The sequence below is a fragment of the Chanodichthys erythropterus genome, chromosome 2, assembly GCF_024489055.1.
Source record: "Chanodichthys erythropterus isolate Z2021 chromosome 2, ASM2448905v1, whole genome shotgun sequence".
In the NCBI taxonomy this organism is placed as follows: Eukaryota; Metazoa; Chordata; class Actinopteri; order Cypriniformes; family Xenocyprididae; genus Chanodichthys; species Chanodichthys erythropterus.
In genome coordinates, this window is record NC_090222.1 from 4,994,573 (window position 1) to 5,014,012 (window position 19,440).

At 37.6% G+C, this 19,440-nt stretch overlaps 1 protein-coding gene across 1 annotated transcript; it reads left to right on the top strand.

Moving 5' to 3' along the window:
* Nucleotides 1-2,783: 2,783 nt before the first annotated feature.
* Nucleotides 2,784-18,159, top strand: mtcl3a (MTCL family member 3a). The gene is made up of 7 exons (XM_067391996.1): nucleotides 2,784-3,491; nucleotides 3,572-3,739; nucleotides 9,915-10,169; nucleotides 12,867-13,322; nucleotides 13,594-13,673; nucleotides 13,767-15,285; nucleotides 17,469-18,159. Exons 1-7 carry the CDS (start codon nucleotides 3,159-3,161, stop codon nucleotides 17,661-17,663), a joined length of 3,006 nt encoding a protein of 1,001 aa, XP_067248097.1. The 5' UTR covers nucleotides 2,784-3,158; the 3' UTR covers nucleotides 17,664-18,159.
* Nucleotides 18,160-19,440: the final 1,281 nt, after the last annotated feature.

Consider the following 19,440-nt stretch of genomic DNA (forward strand, 5'->3'; position numbering starts at 1 on the left):
TCTCAGTAAACTACTAGTTTAGATGTTTTACACTGCAAGTATACTTGTAAGTTTTCTTGAACATGAAGTGTTCAAGTCATCATAACATCATACGGACAGTTTACTATTTATGTAATATTTTTGCACTTTAAGTATATGTTCCTTTTTAGGTATTATTTTTTAATACTTGAAATATACTGTACTTTAACTCTTTACATTTTGAAAAAAACATTTTATTCTAGCTTCATGCATTTATTTCTTATCAACACTTGAATGTGGCTGTTTCATAAAAAAAAAACATTTTAAACAAAAGGCTGAGAAAATCGAATTTTTGTGAAAGACTACATCCAGATGGGATTCAGAACGATGATCAAAACAGAGTAGATTTGAGTCCATCAACACCTTCGAAGCTTCACAGTCGTTTCATGGCTTCATGGCTTCAGCATTTCATGTTGTAACGTTAGGCGGTTTTGATTTTTGTATAATATTGATGATCGCGTTATTTTACATTTACATTAGCAACTTTCCAACACTTGTTTCTGTTTCTTCTTCGCCTGTGTTTTGATCAAGAGAGTCTGTCCTCTTTCAGAAGAAGTGTAATAGCGCCCCCTACCGTAGCACAGTGAAAACATGGATAGCCGAGAAATTCAGTCAATGGCGGGGAAATAGTAAAGTAGATTTAAAGTAAATTCCTATGTGGACTAGTCTACACAAAAATTCAGATACTCAGAATTATGAACATCTGTTTTCTTTATCAATCGATATTTTCAGGCAATGTAGGTTTATAAGAACAGTATGTAAAACTATGTGAAACAGTATTTAATAGGCTACTCAATCAAGAAACTGAACACAACTAGAAACTTAAAAATACTTAATTATACTTTTAAGTATATCTTGATCAAATGATTGAGTAGAAGTATACGCCAAATAAACTTACACTTTTCTGTAAGTACAAGTCGAGTATACTTAAGTGCAAATTTAAATATATTTCTGAGAAGTATAGTATTTCTTAGTTTAAAGGAAGTATACACTGTAAAAATAATTCAGTAGGTTTTACAAAATAATTTTGGCAGCTGTGGTTGCCAGAATAATTTTGTAAAAAATACAGAAAAGTGTACATTTTACAGTATAAAACTGTAATTTACAAATAAGAAAATTTGAATGTAAACCAGTAAATTCAACAATGCACACTACAACTAATGTTGATTTTTTTAATGAAACAGCCACATTCAAGTGTTGATAAAAAATGAATGCATGACGCTAGAATAAAATGTTTTTTTTTTTTTTTTAAATGTAAAGAGTTATAGTACAGTTAAATGTATATTTCTGTTTTGTACCTTTAACATATACTGACAACCACCATAATAATGCAGGTGGTGAAAGAGAAAGCCACATGAAGAATGAGTTCATCACAAGTAGTTTTTCCACGAGCTGAAGTATATACTAATATAAAAATGGTGCAAAAAGTCATTCACCTAAATGCAAAACACCATCATGGTAACACACAATACTTAAATAATGCAATAAACATTCATTAAACAACAGAAGATGTAACATAAAATCATATGTCAAATGTACATAACTGATAACAAAAACTATTAAGAAACATGATTATTTAAACAAAATACTTTCAAATGTGGAGTCGCACAGGGAATTGTGGGAATATCAGTTTGCAGTTTTTGACTGTAAATTATACATTGATTTGTTCTTTTTTACTTCAAAAGATTGTACAATTTAAAGCATTTTTCTGTGAAAATTACATAAACTGTCTGGTTGGAGCGTTTTTCCCTGTATATAGTACGGGAAGTTACTGTTAACCTATTTACAATTTTTTTTGTCCGTAGCATTTTTACAATATTATATTGTTAAAAACACATTCAATTTTAGTGTACTAATAGCACACTTGAATAACTTCTTTTTCATAAAGGTTAATGGTTGAAGATCTCAGTTATGATGACTATCTACACTGTAAACAGTGAATATGGACAGCTGTTGTTTCCTACTTTTCTACTGATTGTGAACCTTAAAAATGAAGATTCTTACTGTTTCTGTTGAGACGTGTTTTCTGTCTGTTGTGAGGTATGCATAACCTGATATTGCTGAGTTCAACATGTTCCTCAGTCAACATTTTTGTTGATCCTGGAACAACATTCAAATCAACCAATCAGATTTGAGGGACAAGTTTACAGATTATGTCAAGTTTAGGCTTAAAATCATGAATTGGTGCTTCTACATCAGTGTTATTCATCTATCATTTCCCTCTGATTTTTGGGATAACTTATGGGTAGGGTTAGGTTTAGGGGTAGGAATAGGGTTAAGACTAAATTTTCAGACTATGTTGTTCCAGGATCAACAAAATATGTTGACCCAGGAACGCATCTAACTCAGCAATATCAGGACGTGCGTGAGGTATATTCGAGTGAAACAGCTTGTCGAACAAGAAAAAATGTTGGGCGGGACTTGATTTTATCCATGCGGAATTGATTGGATGGTTGTAGTTTGCTATTGGTCGATGTTGCGTGAGTGACAGGTTGCCCCGCCCTTGTGCCAGAGAGGGAGGGGAAGTTATTTTGAATAAAGATTACTTGAGTGTAAACAGTAATGATGTGCACCGATAAATCATTTATAATAAATACTGCAGTATTCCATTAAGTATTCTTTTTTTGATTTAATGGTGACTTTAAAGTTGGACGCCGAATGCCTCGCGCTCAACAGACAGGCCTACAACATAGTTACAGAGGTAAAAATACATGAGAACTCTTACATCAGTGAGCTCAGAGTATTTTAGGCTCTTGACTCTGAATGTCGGTGTCATTTTCAGTCTGAAGCGCAGTAAGCTAATGGATAACTTCAATATGCAGTTCACTAGCTTAGTTTAGAAAAGAAACATAATGTAGAGTGACAATTTATAACCTGAGGGATGTACAGTAGTTGAGAAGATACCATACTATTTTCAGTGTGAAATCGGCGCCTGCGGAGAATGACAGGCTGACCTTGTCGTCCTTTATTGACATGGAAGGGACAAATGCGCCCGGCGCAGAGAGCGCAGGCTGGGCTGCGGAGGAGATGGCAGAAATGGCTGGTTTCGGATAATAAATAGTGTGTTTTTTATGGGGGACTGTGACCGCAAATAGTTTAAAAAAAAGAAAAAGAGAGAGGCTGTTATTCGTGACTGAAAGATGTGGAATGCGTTTGGAAATGGATCAAGCGGGTATGTGAGCAAGGCGCAAGGCTGGGAGTTCGTCCCGTGCTCTCGTCTCGAGAGGCCGGGTAAGAAGGTCCAGAGTCCCGCTCGGGTTCGATCGTTCCCGAGCAACCTTCTGGAGCAGCTTCCACCTGGACCTGCTGCTGCATCCGATGCGCCTCGCGAACAAACCCCGAGCCAGGAGCTACAAAGTCCACACACACGCCTAAAAAAGAAATTCGAGGACTTAAAAAAGCGCTTCGATCACGAGAAAGAGGAGTGGAGAATGGAGAAGGAAATGCTTTTGAGACAAGTTGCTGATATTCAAGTACAAACAAAAGCATGTGACAGCAGTGGTTTTGACCAACCAGCAGAGTGCATTTCTCTTATTCTGCGTTGTGTTTGCAGGGTGGAGAGAACAGAAGGATATTGTTGGATCTGAAGTGTGTTTTAGAGGAGGTGCAGTCGGGGGTGAAGCGTGAAGAAAGTAAACGGGGTGAGCTGGAGCTGCAGTACATTCAGGATCGATGCGCGTGGGAACTGGAGCGATCAGAGCTGAAAAGGCGCATAACTCAGGTATGAAAAATATGTGCATATATATTCTAAGACTATCTGTTTCTGTGATGGAGGGTCTTTTTCTAAGGGTGGGTTTATTTTTGAAAGTAGACAAACAGAAAGTGTGGAAGCTGCTATTCAACATTTGCACCGTATTTTCCATATAGTTAATTGAACACAGACTATAGCGGGGCATGTTGCCACACTAGACGTTGTCACAGCGCGAACTTGTTTATTGATATTGATTTGAGACGAATAACTTTTTGGGGGATATGAAATAGAACCTTTAAAATGACATTTTAAATCCTTATCTGTATTTAAAATGAATTATAAAAATGGAGGGTAAAAAACAACCCAAGATGGGTTAAACATGGACAAACCCAACGACTGGGTTGTTTTGACCCAGCTGTTGGGTTAAATGTTTGTCCAACTTGCTGGGTAGTTTTATTTAACTCAACTATTCTTTAAAAATGACTATATGGCTGGCTTGAAATGAACCCAAAATAGGTTGGAAATTAAAAATCAGACACATAATTACTAGAGGCAACAATAATAATCAAAAGATGGACATTTATTAATAAGCAATTTAATAAATACTTCTTATTTAATTATCATTTATTAAACTTATTAATAAATGTTAATCTATTAAACATATTAATAAATGTTAATTTCCAACCTATTTTAGGTTAATTTTAGGCATACAGCAAATTTTAAACAATAGTTTAAGAGTTAAATAAAACTACCCAGTACATTGGGTCAAACATTTAACCCAACTGCTGGGTCAAAACAACCCTATTGCTGGGTTTGTCCATATTTAACCCAGCATTTATTAGTGTAGAATATTTAATTGCTTTTTCAGCCAAATGTAAAAATTATGAACAATTATGAAGCACAAACAAATTCAGTAAAAATGGAAAATGAAAAAAATATCAAACCAGTTCTGTTATTTTTGCCAACAGAAACCCAAATGATAAATTATTTAATAAATAAATTAACAGCAAATAAAAAATGTGAGTTCTGCTTCTTGAAAAAAATAGTAACCTTAAACAGTAACAATGAAATTTACTGGTTTTAAGGCAAAAATATTATTTAACACCACTGAACAAACAGAGACTCTAAAATATGGGTTAAAAACTACCCAAGTTGTTTAAAAATGACTGTATTGCTTGCTTAAAATGAACCCAAAATATGCTGGAAATGAACACTTATTAATATGTTTAATAAATGAACATTTATTAATAAGTTTAGTGATAAATAATTAAACAATAAACATTTTTAAATTGCTTATTAAATGTTCACCCTTTCATAATTATTGTTGCCTCTAGTAATTATGTGTCTGGGGGGTTAAATTAGAAATAGCGCTTTAAGGTATGGTTACAACTTTTTAGAGTGTATGAACATTTTTGCACTCAATTTTTTTTTTTTTTTTTTTTTTAGTTGTTAAAAAATTAAAAATCTAAAAGTAAAGTTTGTATTAGATTGGCATAGATAAAGCACATAGCTAATGTCAAAGTTTTTAATAATTATTTGTTGGTTTTCTAATGGTTGTCATTGAGCATAGCTCAGAGATTGCATAGGCTTAATGTAACACAAACACTATCAAGTGCAAATATATCCTGTCAGCAGCAGCTTTGTGTGTAAGCAGCCACAGAACACCAGCTCTTTTGCAGTATTAGATAATATATTTCATCAATGAATGGAAAAGAAATGCAGCATGTCACAGTTGTAATATTCAAAGCAAACTAATGTGGAAACTTTGTTACCGAACTAAAAATAGCATTCACCTTGGTGCATTTTCCCTCTCATATGGAAAGCTTTCATTTCTGTTTGTAACATCCTTATAAAGACGCTGTCCAGATCGTCTTTACTATCTATTGTGAGAGAAGATTTCAGTCTGGTCTAGTGCTTTATTGTAAGTGTGAGTTAGTGACTCCTAATACAGTAGAACAGATGGCATTGTTGAGATGAAGAGGAAAGGAAGGCGTATCTTGTGACGGGCTACACCTCAGGATATAGCCTGTACTAGACACAGGACTCCATACACTGCTGCGCTCCAAGTTACTGCAAAAATATACAAAAGAATAAACTAATAATGGTGTACTAGTGATCTTGTATCGATGATTTAATGTTTTACATTGTGAAACTATGGACTCATCTGTCGCTTTACCGCAACTGCACTTGTTTAAATTCAGAAAATTATTTGGGGTTTAACCACACCAATCCACCCAAAGTACTGGTTGGTGCAGAGAACAGAACTCAGGGAGGGGTCGAAGTGAACTGTAAAAAGTTGTTTTCTTTTCAGTCCACATCCTACCACAGCACATACTTTTGTCCCAGTGGATTTCTTAGGTTTACCACTAGGCTTTCACAGCAGGGTATTTGCCAGCATATTTCTGAGCATATTTTTGATCTTTAAAACAGAGATGAGTTGCTCCAGGGCCCCACCCTTAGGAATGTGAGATGCTAAAGGATTGGTCTTGCTGTCTATTAATAGAGAGCTGTTTTTGTGACATTGTTACACAGAGTGCACTGCAACCACGGTAATTATATTTTAGTCTTAAAACTAGTAGCACACTTGCAATCTCAACTCTGGTTATATGTCACATCAGTGTTTCACATGCCCTTTGCTTGTAAAACACATGTTGCTAGTTCACCCAGGAGAACGCACAGGTTTAATGACAGTGTGCCAGAACATTTTAGTACTATAAGAGTGCACTGTTTATACAAACACTGCTTTGCTCTGGTTCGTTGCTATATGAACCATAAATAAGATTCACCTATTTTTGTCTTTGCTGTTGCCCATGGAGGAGCATGCAGGTTTAGTGCAAGACTTAACTTCACAGCTGAGTTGTCAGGTATATTATTAAGAATTTAAAGGGGTCATGAACTGCATTTTTTTATTATTATTATTATTTTATGTTTCCTGAGGTGCACTTATAATGTTAGTATGATTTTTACATCAAAAATGGTCATAATTTAAGTAATTTTTCCTACCCTGATTTTAGCCCTCTGATTGAAGGCTCTTGTTTGAAGGGGCGTGTCTGCTGTGAGACTTCAGTGTAAACGCCCACTGCTGTGATTGGCTAACATCTTTGCATATGAAATAAGTCTTATATGTGGAATTCTCTTGAAATCTTTTACTATGTTTTACTATTGCAGTTCTCAATGATAACTAATGAAAAGTGTGCTATCAAGACTTTTCATTAGTTAACCTTGAGAGCTGTAATACATACAGGTTGCAGTGATAAACACTGTAGCCGATCACAGACATGTCTGTTGAGTGCATGAATGCAGTGATCTCTTCATTGCAGCTCGATTTCTGCACTCTCACGAATGCTTTCAGCATAACAGTGCAAACACGATGTAAACAAGACGTGCAATGTGCAGACATAGACAGTGTCATTGATTATAACAGGAGTCATGGGTGATATTGGGGTGGCAAGGGGGGCAAATGCCCCCCCATATTTTTTTCCCAATGTGAGCTGTCAGCTCCAGTTCACTACAATTTGCTGTGGTTAAAGGATTAGTTCACTTCTGAATGAATAATTTACTCTCCCCCATGACATCCAAGATGTTCATGTCTTTCTTTCGTCAGTCGAAAAGAAATTAAGGTTTTTGATGAAAACATTCCAGGATTATTCTCCTTATATTGGACTTCAATGATCTCCAAACGGTTGAAGGTCAAAATTACAGTTTCAGTGCAGCTTCAAAGGGCTGATACCAGACGAGGAATAAGGGTCTTATCTAGCAAAACAATCGGTTTCTGTAGTGAATAATTGACTGGAGTTTGAGACTTCTTTACCCGCATAACTCTCACACAAAGTTTGCACATTGTTTGTGTGATATCAGCTGGCTCGCCTTCATGGTTTAAAATGGAAATATTTTGGTCGCAAAATGATGGACACTGATTCACATATTGTCTGCGTCATTTCCCGTGATTCACTTAATTTTATATTAAGTGAATTATTAAATAAATGATTAAATAAACAACAAGCAAATTTAAATCTGTTTGCTTAAAATTTCTGCGAATAATTTGCTGATGCAGGTACAAAAATACGTACCTAAAAAACGTAAAATAAAAAAAAATCTTTTTTTCTTGCTCCCCCCTAACTCAAGAGTCAAATGTTGCCCATGACAGGAGTTACATAAAATGTACCAAACAAACAAATAATGCTCTACTGAGACATTCACATGCTTGAAAATAAATAACATCTTTCCTAGCATTAGGATCCTTTCGTCACACTATTACGTCATAATGTGAAACAATTTCAGTTATTTTCTGAGCTTGGATTCAATAGAAGCTGTTTTTGGACCAATGAGGAAGTTTTGAGTTTTGAAACTAATAGTACAATGACCTCTTATATATCAAAAGATCAAGGAAAATTTGATTTCTCAAATCATGACCCCTTTTAATACTCACTTTAGGTGATTTAAGGCACTGACCTATTGGGGAGCTGTCAGTTCTGTTAATCAGCCAAGATCATTTCACATGACCCACAAGTCTGATTTTGTCGGGTGTAGTGGAATAGTGGCATTGTCATATGTTCAGTAGACTGTAGTTTGAGGTTTGGTAAGTTTTTTTAATGTTTTAATGTTCTTGAGTCTCTTATGCTCACTGAGGTTGCTGCTTAAAGGATTAGTTCACTTCAGAATTAAAATGTCCTGATAATTTACTCACCCCCATGTCATCCAAGATGTTAATGTCTTTTTTTTTCTTTTTTTTTTTCAGTTGAAAAGAAATTAAACTGGTCATTGATCCATATTTTAAGACCAAGCGTTTTGTGAATACTGTATTAAACTCCCCGAAGTTTGAGAAGCAGTTGTCAGTAAAATGACGGGAACACAACAAAAGATTGTACTGCTATGGTATTGTTGAAAAAAATGAATTTTCCCTGGCGTCTGCGCGTGCAATAAGTGGGCGGGCAATATGCAAATGTTTTGTTGTGACGTCACAACAAAACAGCTTGGGATTCATTTTACAACCGACTCGTTTAAAGTGACTCTTACATTTGAGAGAAAATAACTTTATATATGGTGCACTTTCAGGAAAACATTCCAGGATTTTTCTTCATATAGTGGACTTCAACAGCTACCAAAGGGTTGAAGGTCCAAATGTCAGTTTTAGTGCAGCTTCAAAGGGCTCTACATGATCCCAGACCAGGAATAAGTGTCTTATTTAGCGAAACGATCAGGCATTTTCTAAAAAAAAATAAAAATGTATGTACTTTTTAACCACAAATGGAAGTACCGCGGTAGGGCAAAAAACTCCATCTGATTTTCTCCGGCAACTTCAAAATTGTCCAACATCATTGTTTTACCTTTTTTTGTAAAGGCCGTTTCATTTGACTTTGCACGTTCACTTTGTAAACACTGGACCGGTACTTCCGCCTACGTGTTGCGTGACCTTTACAACATGATTACGTAATGCGTCGCACATCGCAAAGAAGTGGAAGATGAGCATTTGTGGTTAAAAAGTATATAAATTTTTATTTTTTTTAGAAAATGGCCGATCATTTCTCTAGATAAGACCCTTATTCCTTGTCTGGGATCATGTAGAGCTCTTTGAAGCTGCACTGAAACTGTAATTTGGACCTTCAACCCGTTGAACCCCAGTGAAGTCCACTATATGGAAAAAAATCCTGGAATGATTTCCTCAAAATCCTTTATTTCTTTTCAACTGAAGAAAGAAAGATATAAACATCTTGGATGACATTGGGGTGAGTAAATTTTAATTCTGATGTGAACTAATCCTTTGATTTTTTTTTTTTTTTGTGGAAACTAAAGAACAGCATTTATTTGAAATATAAATCTGTAATAACTCATGCAGACTATAGGTCTCAATGACATCAATAGCTTCCATCAGCTGCAGAGTTCAATCAAGCTCTGTGATAAATATGGTTTTAGTGTTTGCTGTCTAGTGAGCTCTCTCCAGGATCATCGGGGGGTCAGCATACCAATGTGGCCTCTCCATTACACATAAAACTCTTAGCACTAGTCTGAGCTGTTTTTGTCAGTAGGCTTAGGCTGGGCATCCAAGGCTTTTGTCATGACACAAGGTCCATTTCATCCTGTTGGCAACAGGTTTCTCTCTTCATGTTACTTCCTGTTCAAATGTTTTATTTTCTTTGTACAACTGTCCCATACACCCATTTCCTCTTTGATGGTCAGCAAATCCCTGCCTCTCTTCCCCCCACAGCTAGAAGTGCGGGGATGTAGTGTGTTGGTGGAGACTGTGAGGAGTGAAGAACCAGGGGACACTCTGAAGCGGGAAAGAGCAGAACAAAAGAGGCTGCTGGCAGACACTCACAGTGCAGCGATGGACCTCCGCTGTAGGCTGGAGAGCAGTGAGAGGGGCTGGGTGAAGGAAAAATCTGAGCTGCTGGAACGCTTTGAGACTGAGAGGAAGGAGTGGGAGAACCAGCTCATGGATATGCAGCGGAAGATTGAGGAGGTGAGTCTGCGGATTTGCGCCACTCCCCACATCTCTGCAGAAAGAACGATATCTTGTTTCAAATGAACTGATTCCCTTAGTGCTCCTGTTTACTTCCATGCTAAACGAAAGGTCTGCCAGTAAGGATAATGGTAACACCTAAAATTGGAAGCGATGAAGTCATATTATATAAACCTTGGAATTTCAAGTGACTGCCAAAGGAAGTTTAGCTCAGTGGTGACAGGCCTTCATCAGACCGAAGCTCAGAGCTCCAAACTAGTCGTAGTGAAAGTGCAAACATCAATGCATTTTGCAGATGCTTCATCCAAAGTGCATTCAAGCTATACATCTTGTCAGTATGAGCATTCCTTTGGAATCAAACCCACAACCTAGGTGTTGCAGGTGTTCTACCAGTTTAGCAGCATGTCTTAGGTTCAATAATGTGACTTTCCATTGGTCTGTCAACGTGTAATCCCATAGAGCCTGACCAAAATTCTAAGGTCTAGAGTAGACCAAGTTTAGCTCAAACACTGATCAAACCACCTATGTGAAATTTTCTAGTAACTCTGAAGACCTTTATTAAGCCACATTTCCACCGAAATTACCTGGAACAATTTGTCCCTGGAATTTTTTCCCCCAGACCTGTTGCTATCTGTGTTTCCATTGTGGTCTAAAGTACCATGAAGATTAAGCAAATTAGTCCGGTGAAGTAGGACTGCGTGTGACTTTCCAGTTCCCGCTGGATTTCGTCCTACACACTTAAGCTTAATAAAGCCCGAACCTCGTCGCTGGTCCATCTGTCCAGCAAACAACTCATACTGCATGCACCACAACAGACTTTTAAAAACGGTGGTTGAAATAAAATGGTGCGTGGAGTCAACCAATCAAACTGCTGTGTGAACCAATCAGGGGTGCGTTTCCCGTAAAATAGCGTAACTCGCTGCTTCACTACTATAGTACGATGCATTGTTGAACAAATCAACTATCTAGTCACGACTGGTTCCCAAAACCATATAGTTGCAAACCTGTCATTTAGCCACTTTGGTGAATGATGTCACGCAGGTGGTGGAGTGATAACTTCTTTAACTGAATCCGTTTGAGATCAAATTAATTCTAGATTTTTTGCTATAAATTACAGACATGGCATCTGAGGACTAATTCTCGTTTCTCTCAGTTATTTTGCTCTATTTTCAGATTTAAGCATAGACTCGTTCTTACATACGCACATGTGCACTCTTCAAAAATGGTGCTTAAAATTTCTTGGTAAACTAAAATATGTAAATGACATTTGTATATATTTGAAATAAAAGATGTACATTGCACTTAATGTTAGCTTGCTTATTATGCTCAAGAAAACAATTTATTAGGTCCACATAATAAAACAAGAAACTATGCTTCTAACCACATCTCGAGAGCTGTCATTCCAACCACACAAGTTTGCGATGCAGTTTGCGAATGTTTGCTTGAACTATGGTTTTGGGAAACACGAAATCGTTAAACTATAGCTGTGTTTCAACTGCAGGAACATTCCCCAGGAATTAGGGACTTTGGAGTGGTACCTGGTGTATTTCGACTGCAGGAACCAGGGTCTAAATGAAGTTCCAGGTAAAAATTTCCCCCTCAGAAAGTACCTGCTCACTAGGTAGTACTTTTCCAAAGTTCAGGAACTTTCGGGGGTGGGACATGGACGCTGAACATTGATTGGTTGAGTTCATGCAGCATTTTGATTGGTTGACTCAATGCAGCATTTTATTTCAACCACTATTTTTAAAAGTCTCTTGCGGTGCGTGCAGTAAGAGTTGTTTGCTATTCGAATCAACAGTGGAGTTTAAAAAAATGACAGATGGACCGACAACGAGGTTCAGGCTTTATTAAGCTTATATGCGGAGGATGAAATCCAGCTAGAACTGGAAAGTTTCATGCAATCTTACGTCACCGGACTTAATCTTCACGGTACTTTAGATCGCGATGGAAACGCAGACAGCAACAGGTCTGGGGGAAAAAAAGTTCCTGGGAAAAATGTTCCTGGGACAAGTTGTTCTGGGTAATTTCAATGGAAAAGGGAACTTGCGATGTTGGCTAATTTGGGAAACGTACTCCAGCATGTTCAGCGCCCAAATCCTCGCGAACAGGGACTTTCTGAGGGGGATATTTTTACCCGGAACTTCATTTAGACCTTGGTCCCTGCAGTTGAAACACACTGAGTACCATCCCAAAGTCCCTAGTTCCTGGGGAAAGTTCCAGCGGTGGAAACGTGGCTTTTGCTTGCTCAGGTGTCTTTGATTAAGGCTGGAACTAAACTCTACAGAGCAATGGCCCTACAGGACTGCATTTGAGGGATCCTGCTCTAGCCTGAACCATGACTTGGAGTTCTGGTATGTGGGTGCATATCCATTTGGCAGACACTTTTATCCAAAGCAACGTATTTAAAGATTTACATTTTTCAAGGTCTTCAGACTCCCTAGAAACTTTTAGGCAAGTGTGTTGGGGCTGGTTAGAGCTAAACTCTGAAGAACATTGGCCCCTCCGGGAGCAGGATTGGAGACCCCTACTCTACTGATATGCTGTGGAATGGTGGGTGGTTAAATGTAGAGGAAATGGCATGGCTGGGCTTCTTGTGTAGGTCTGGCATAATAGATTTAGCCTGGCAAGTGGAAAATGTCTGGGTATTAAAAGATGAATCAAGGGCTACACTCATTTTTGTTTTTTCTTTTCCAGTTGTACAATGAAGTGAAGGCTCACCGTACAGGAAGTTCTCTAAGACCGATTACTGAGGGACAAAATGCACTAAGGCTCAGTTCTGCCAGCACTTTGTCAAGTGAAGTAACCTATCCCTCAGATGCCCAGAGCAATGAATATTCTGAGGCTCTAATCCAGCAAAGCAATGCCAGCATCGACTCCCAAACAAGTCAACTCAGTCACATCACCAGTGAATCCAGTGACCAGTGCAACAGCGAGCAAAGCACACTATTAAATCAGCAAGGTACTGGTGAACAACAGGCTATAGACACTGCAGAGCTGGAAGAAATCCTGGAAAGCTGTTTAAAATTGAAAATGGGGAACAAGACCTGCTTTACTGGACAAGATGTCCTCCTTAACCCTTTCAAAAGATTTCAGAGCATGGAAATAACCTGTGGAATTGAGAAAAAGAAGAACAGTACTGCCCTTAATGCGGTGAGACTGTTGTTCATAACTCTCTAATCTCAATCGAATCACTCAGGGATTTTACAATTACTGTATTGCTTTAGATTCATGGAAATCCTCCTTAACTATTCCATAAAAGAAACACCAAACATATTGAGCTGCAAATTGTAAATGTACTGTACATTTACTTATATTTCATTGTATTCCATGTTAGGATGCTGCTATGTGGGGATAGAGATAGCTATGTTATATTGTGTGATCTGAGGTCTAAGGATTGCTCTTATTCATCAACATCTTGTAGGCACTCAAGGAAATTGCCCGTGTGAGTGAAGAACTCTGTAGCTACCAGGATGAAATGAGGAAGTGGCCTGATATTAAGAGGTAAACCTCATTGCGCACAGGTGCTGCATGCATCAAAAATGAATCAGATCTTTGCTACATAATGATCTCACTTTGTTTGGTTTCCCTTCTTAGAAGCCGCAGTGAGTCAATGTTTTTTCCGAGAGATGCTGAGTTGGTGGAGAGGGTAAAGGATAATTTTGAAATGGAGGACACAGTTTTGTATTTGAAAAACATGAGTGAAGACCTCAAATCCCTCGATGAGCAATACTGGATGAACTGGGAAAGTTGTAACATGGAATCACAGCAAAGTGATGCTAAGCCACCAGAAAACATAAGACAACAAGCCCCACCCATACCAACCCGTAGTACATCTTGGTACCTTAGCAGTCCTTCAGCTTCAGAATTAGAGTCCAGTGGTACAGAGCATTTGTGCCAACAGCTAGGAACCCATCCAGACAGAAAATATACCAGCCCCGCAATTGTACGAAAATTTGAGGCAATGCTTCAAGAAAATGAAGGGAAAATTCTGACCGACTCTGGGAATGTAGTCTGTAGCGTGCCTGTTGATTCCAAGTGCAATATCAGTTGCTGCCAGAGCCGCTGGTCCTGTGATGGAAGTAGATTTGGCAGCAACAAGTCATCCAGATATGTACCTGTTAAGAGATGCCTCTCCAACATTGACATTGCTGCTGCAGCCACAGAACGCAGCCTAAACCAAACAGATGCAGAGAGCAAAAATGATCTCAAGAGTGCATCTCATCCCATGAACATGCCTACAGATTCTGTTGCATCAATAGACTTTATTTTGCCATATCCCAGCGATACAGCTACTTCAAGAAATGAGAGACTTGAGCAGAAAACTGCAGAGTTCAACCGTACACTCTTCCAGGCAGGAATGGGTCTTAGGTATGGTGAGGACACTTCTATGAATGCTTCTACTGATTGTTCTCCAAGTCTACCAGAGGTTGTGTCAGAGGACACATTTACAGAGAGCCCATCAATGTATGTTGAAGACAATCTAAAGGATGTGCTCTCGGATCTTGTGCGACAGTGCCCAAAGGATGAGGGAAGAAGGAAGGAAACAAAGGACCTTGTCTCTAAGTCTTCATCTCCACAGCAGGAATGTATTCTACAAGAAGACATGGAAGTTAAACCTTTCCAGACTGAACACACTACACCAACTTCAGTTGACCCATTTGGCCCAAGTGTTAGAGAAAAAGGTTTTGAAATTAGCGTAAGTCCACCACAGCTGCAAATCCAGACGGAACGGTGCAGCAAAGTTGTGGATGTTAGTACAGATCAACATCAAGCAGTCAAAAAATCCAAACAGGCAAAAAAGGACATGTGTAGTAGCACCAGATCTCGTATTTTAGACGAAAATCCATGGAAGCCATCTACACTAGCAGCCTATCCTCGTCCAATGGAGTCTAGGTCCAACTATGGAGCTGTTGAGAGGATTCTCAAAAGTTACGAGGATTTGGAGAGATCTCGGGAGCAGAAGCAGTCACAGCCCAGTCCAGGGAAGGAGGAAGACCTCATTGACCTCTTGGAAATGTTGGATAAGCGACATGAGCCCACATCCAGTCAGAGACTAACACACACACCGCACCACCAGCTCATAGCCCACAAAGAGACACATGTAACAGTGCAGGTCAGTACTGCACACACTCCCACACATAGACACACACCATTCAAACCACTAAAGCACACACTTTCACCCGAGCTCCACACATTCAAATACATGCTAAATAACTCAGCCGCAGAAGTGTATGAGGTGCAAGTGTAGATGACTATAGTGTATTAAAGGGTCTTTGCCCAAAAAATGAAAATTACCACATGATTTACACACCCTCAAGCCATTCTAGGTGTATATGAGTTTCTTCTGTCAGACGAATACAATCGGAGTTATATTAAATAATGTCCTGGCTCTTCCAAGCTTTATAATGGCAGTTACTAGAGGATGAGATTTTGAAGCTCATCCATCATAAAAGATATCCACACAGCTTCAGGGGTTAGTAAACGGCTTTTGAAGTGAAGTGATGCATTTAAGTAAGAAAAATATCCATATTTAAAACTTTAAAAACTAAAATAACTAGCTTCCAACAGCCGTACACATGACGTATTGACGAATACGGAAGCACAGAGGATAGAAGATTAAAAGTCTGAGGATTAGAAGTCTAAAGCGAGAATTTTTAAAGAGAAATGTCGGAGGATTTCAATATAAGAGAAAAGGAGCTTGAGTTTATTGCCCAGCCATATTTGTTTGAACAGCTTATGCTACTCCTACATCGCATCTTTTGGCGTAAGTCGGCGTCTGTACGGACGTCTGCCAGAAGAGTTATTTTAGTTTTTACAGTTTCTTACACAAAGGAATTGTGTGGATATATTTTATGATCGATGGATCAAAATCTCGTCCTCTAGTCAATGCCATTATAAAGCTTGGAAGAGCCAGGACATTATTTAATATAACTCCGATTGATTGATCGTCTGAAAGAGGATAGTCATATACACCTGGGATGGTTTGAGGGTGAGTAAATCAGGGGGTGATTTTCATTTTTGGGTGAACTATCCCTTTAAATAGCAGTTTTTAGCAGAAAAGTCACTTTGTTCCATATTCAAATGCATTTGCTAAAGGTCTGAAAGCCTGTGCTGTATTGTGAATATAGACGCAGTTAAAGGGTGTTGTTGTAGCACTTGCAACAACTTTAGCCATGGCATACAAGTAAAAAATAGTTACAGTATAATAAATGTATTAGGGACAATTTTTTATCAAAACATTTTCTGACATGTAAACTTAGGTTAATAGGTGGTTTCTTTAGGTGCTGTACAGTGATACACACAGTAAATCTGTTTAATCAGAATATGTTCTCATCAATAAATAACAGTAAATATATTAGACATTGCTTAGAAAGATTATAAAAATTCCCTCTAAATCTACAACTGAAAGTCTTTTCTCGTGTCTGGAAATATTTAGAATTTCTTGTTAAAATACCTTATTCCCACAAAACCATATAAGCAGCACAATTAAAATTCCTTAAGTTGAATTTCTGTCAGAAAATATTGGCAGATTTTGCAAAGCGAGAAGCCCAGAAGCTTCTTATTGTTGAAATCGTGCATTTCTTTCAAGGCTTTAAGTGAAAAGAATTAGTGGCACCAAGTTTAATTTACATCTTTCATGTCTAGCTCTTTAGACAACCTCAATTAACTGTTTTTATAGGAGGCCAAGGTATGTGGTGTAATTACAGAAACATGTACCATGGCCAGGATTCCTAGTGAAGCTAGTCCTCTGCATGGACCGCTTTTGTAAATTGCTGGAAATGATTGTCAGATGACTCAGAAAGCATCAGAGAGATTTAATCAGTTCTTTTATTTTCAGTTAGTTGTAAAATGGAGAACATGTGCAGGAAACAAAAGTTCAACCATTTCCTTTAAATGCAATGGCATTGAAAGAAAATACAAGAAATTATATTTTGCATAAAAATTCAGTTTGACAATTAAGCAGCCCATCCCTTAAGTTTTCATAACTGTAATGTAATTATAAAAATCTTCCTCTCTGGACACTTTTTTTTTTAAATCAATTGTATTTTATCACAATTTAAATAATATATACTTTCTTTGCAATATACATTATAGACTGCATTACATTACTGATAATAATTACAACTAGATACAACTTATTTATGCAAACAAAGCATAATTTCTTCTCTGATTTTGGGGAGAAACATGACCTGGGCATCTCAGATCTCGTGAGATTCATTCAAAGCGCACAGAGTAGGTTATTGACAGGAATATTTAAATCCAATGATATTTCATAAAAAATATTTGTCTCAACAGCAAGGCAAAGAGTCCTCTGTAACTATCAAGAAGAGCTTTTCACGACCTGTGTGTCCTGCAAAGAGACGTTTGCCCTCTCGTTGGGCTAGCCGCTCGTCCGTCTCATCTGCATCATCTCCCTCACCCCCACCCACAGTCTTCACCCAGCGACAAACACTCACCTACTCCACCTATCACACAGAGACAGTGATCTAAACGGCCGTTAGATGCAGTCCAATGCCTTTACAGCTGTAAATGTTGCCTGATTACCTGTGTAAATAAACACTGTGACTGTTCAAATGATTTTCTTGTGTACATTTCCATAACCATAAAATCAAACTGCCTTTTTCATTCTTTTGTTTAAATTTCATTTCTACCAGTGACTTAAAAGTGCACAAATTATGTTTTCTGTTTTCATAAACCATAATTTTTTTATAGCTGTCAATGTAGATCTGCTTTACATGTGGCCTCGTGTGTGAGTGTGTGTGTGTTTGAGGTCTGATGTCTGATTGATAATATCAAAGTCTGTTTCACATCAAATCCGTTGTTATACTTTAACCAAAATGACTCGTTATTACAGAAACGAATAGATTCTACGCTCAGTTTACGTGTTTATCTGATGTGAGACATATCATTGAGACAATGCCTTTGCAGTTCTTTTTCTTGTTAATTAATATCACAAGTGTATTCAGCATTTATAAAAATAAATAAAATACTGACACTCCTTCTGTAGATGTGTTTTATTCATAACCTAGTCTCGTCTGGAGCTACAGTACATGGCAGTATACGAAGTTAAAAATGAGGTATAAATTAATTTACTTACAAGCCTTGCTTGTCATCCTGTCTGGAAATATTTTGATCCTGAGGAATGAGCGAAGTCTGTTTGATAATTCATCACAGTCAGTGCGACTGTGATGCATTATCTCTGTAATACCATGAAATAACTCTGCAAGACAAAACAATAAAACATCTACACTGTAAAAAAGAATAGTTTGGTTTAACTTAAAAGTAAGTTGCCTGGTTGCCTTAAAATTTTGAGTTCATTTAAATTAAAATTTTTAGTTAATACAATGAGGGCGAATGGTTTAATCAACAGAAACTCAAACTTTGTTATCTGGATCACATTAATTATTGAAGTTTATTTGACAATTTTTTCTGTTTTTTTTTTTTTTTTTGGTAAATAAAAGCAGAATCATGTTTTTTGATTAAAGCCACATGTATATGTATTCGATGAGAATGAAACCTGATTTACTCCTAAACCTTTTTCCCAATATGCCTTTAAAATGTCACTTTGAATACAGTGTCTGAAGTACAGTTCATTTTATTGAATTTGCGTTCTACCTCACATCCCAAGAATCTAATCTAGCCAACTAAGAGTGTAGACATTTAGACTCCAACCTTCTCTCTTTAGTCGCTTACAGAATTAAGTCAGGAAAAAAATGTTTTTGCAGCTGCAGCATCCTGTCAGAAAACCTTAGCCTACATGCCAGGACGAAGATCGCCTTCCCCAGGCGCAAATCAACTCATCCTTGTCCACATTTATTCCACTTCACTCAAACATCTTTCCCAACAGGACGCCAGGAGCCCCACATAGGCATCTCAGACAGGATGAAGCATCTGTCAACCTTCTGAAATGTGATGACATTTGACTGTGATCTAAGGCTCCATGTGTTTGTTCCTGCACTCTTTTGGGTTGAGTACTACACTCTAGAAAAAAGGTCAATGGGGTTCTACTTTTTTTCTAGAGATAAATGTGTTTATGAGCTGTTTAATACATAAATTCCCAAGATGGAAACCCCTAAAACGTTATATGCAAAGCCATAGAACTTGATTAGACATTATTTTGTATAATAGTGATTATATCATATGGTATCTTGCCAGGCTCCATGGTTTTATGTTGGAGAGGTTTCTTTAAAAAAAAATCTATTAACAAATAAATTACATTTTACATCTGAAGTATACCTTGTGTGAACTGGAGACGAGAGACAGCCAG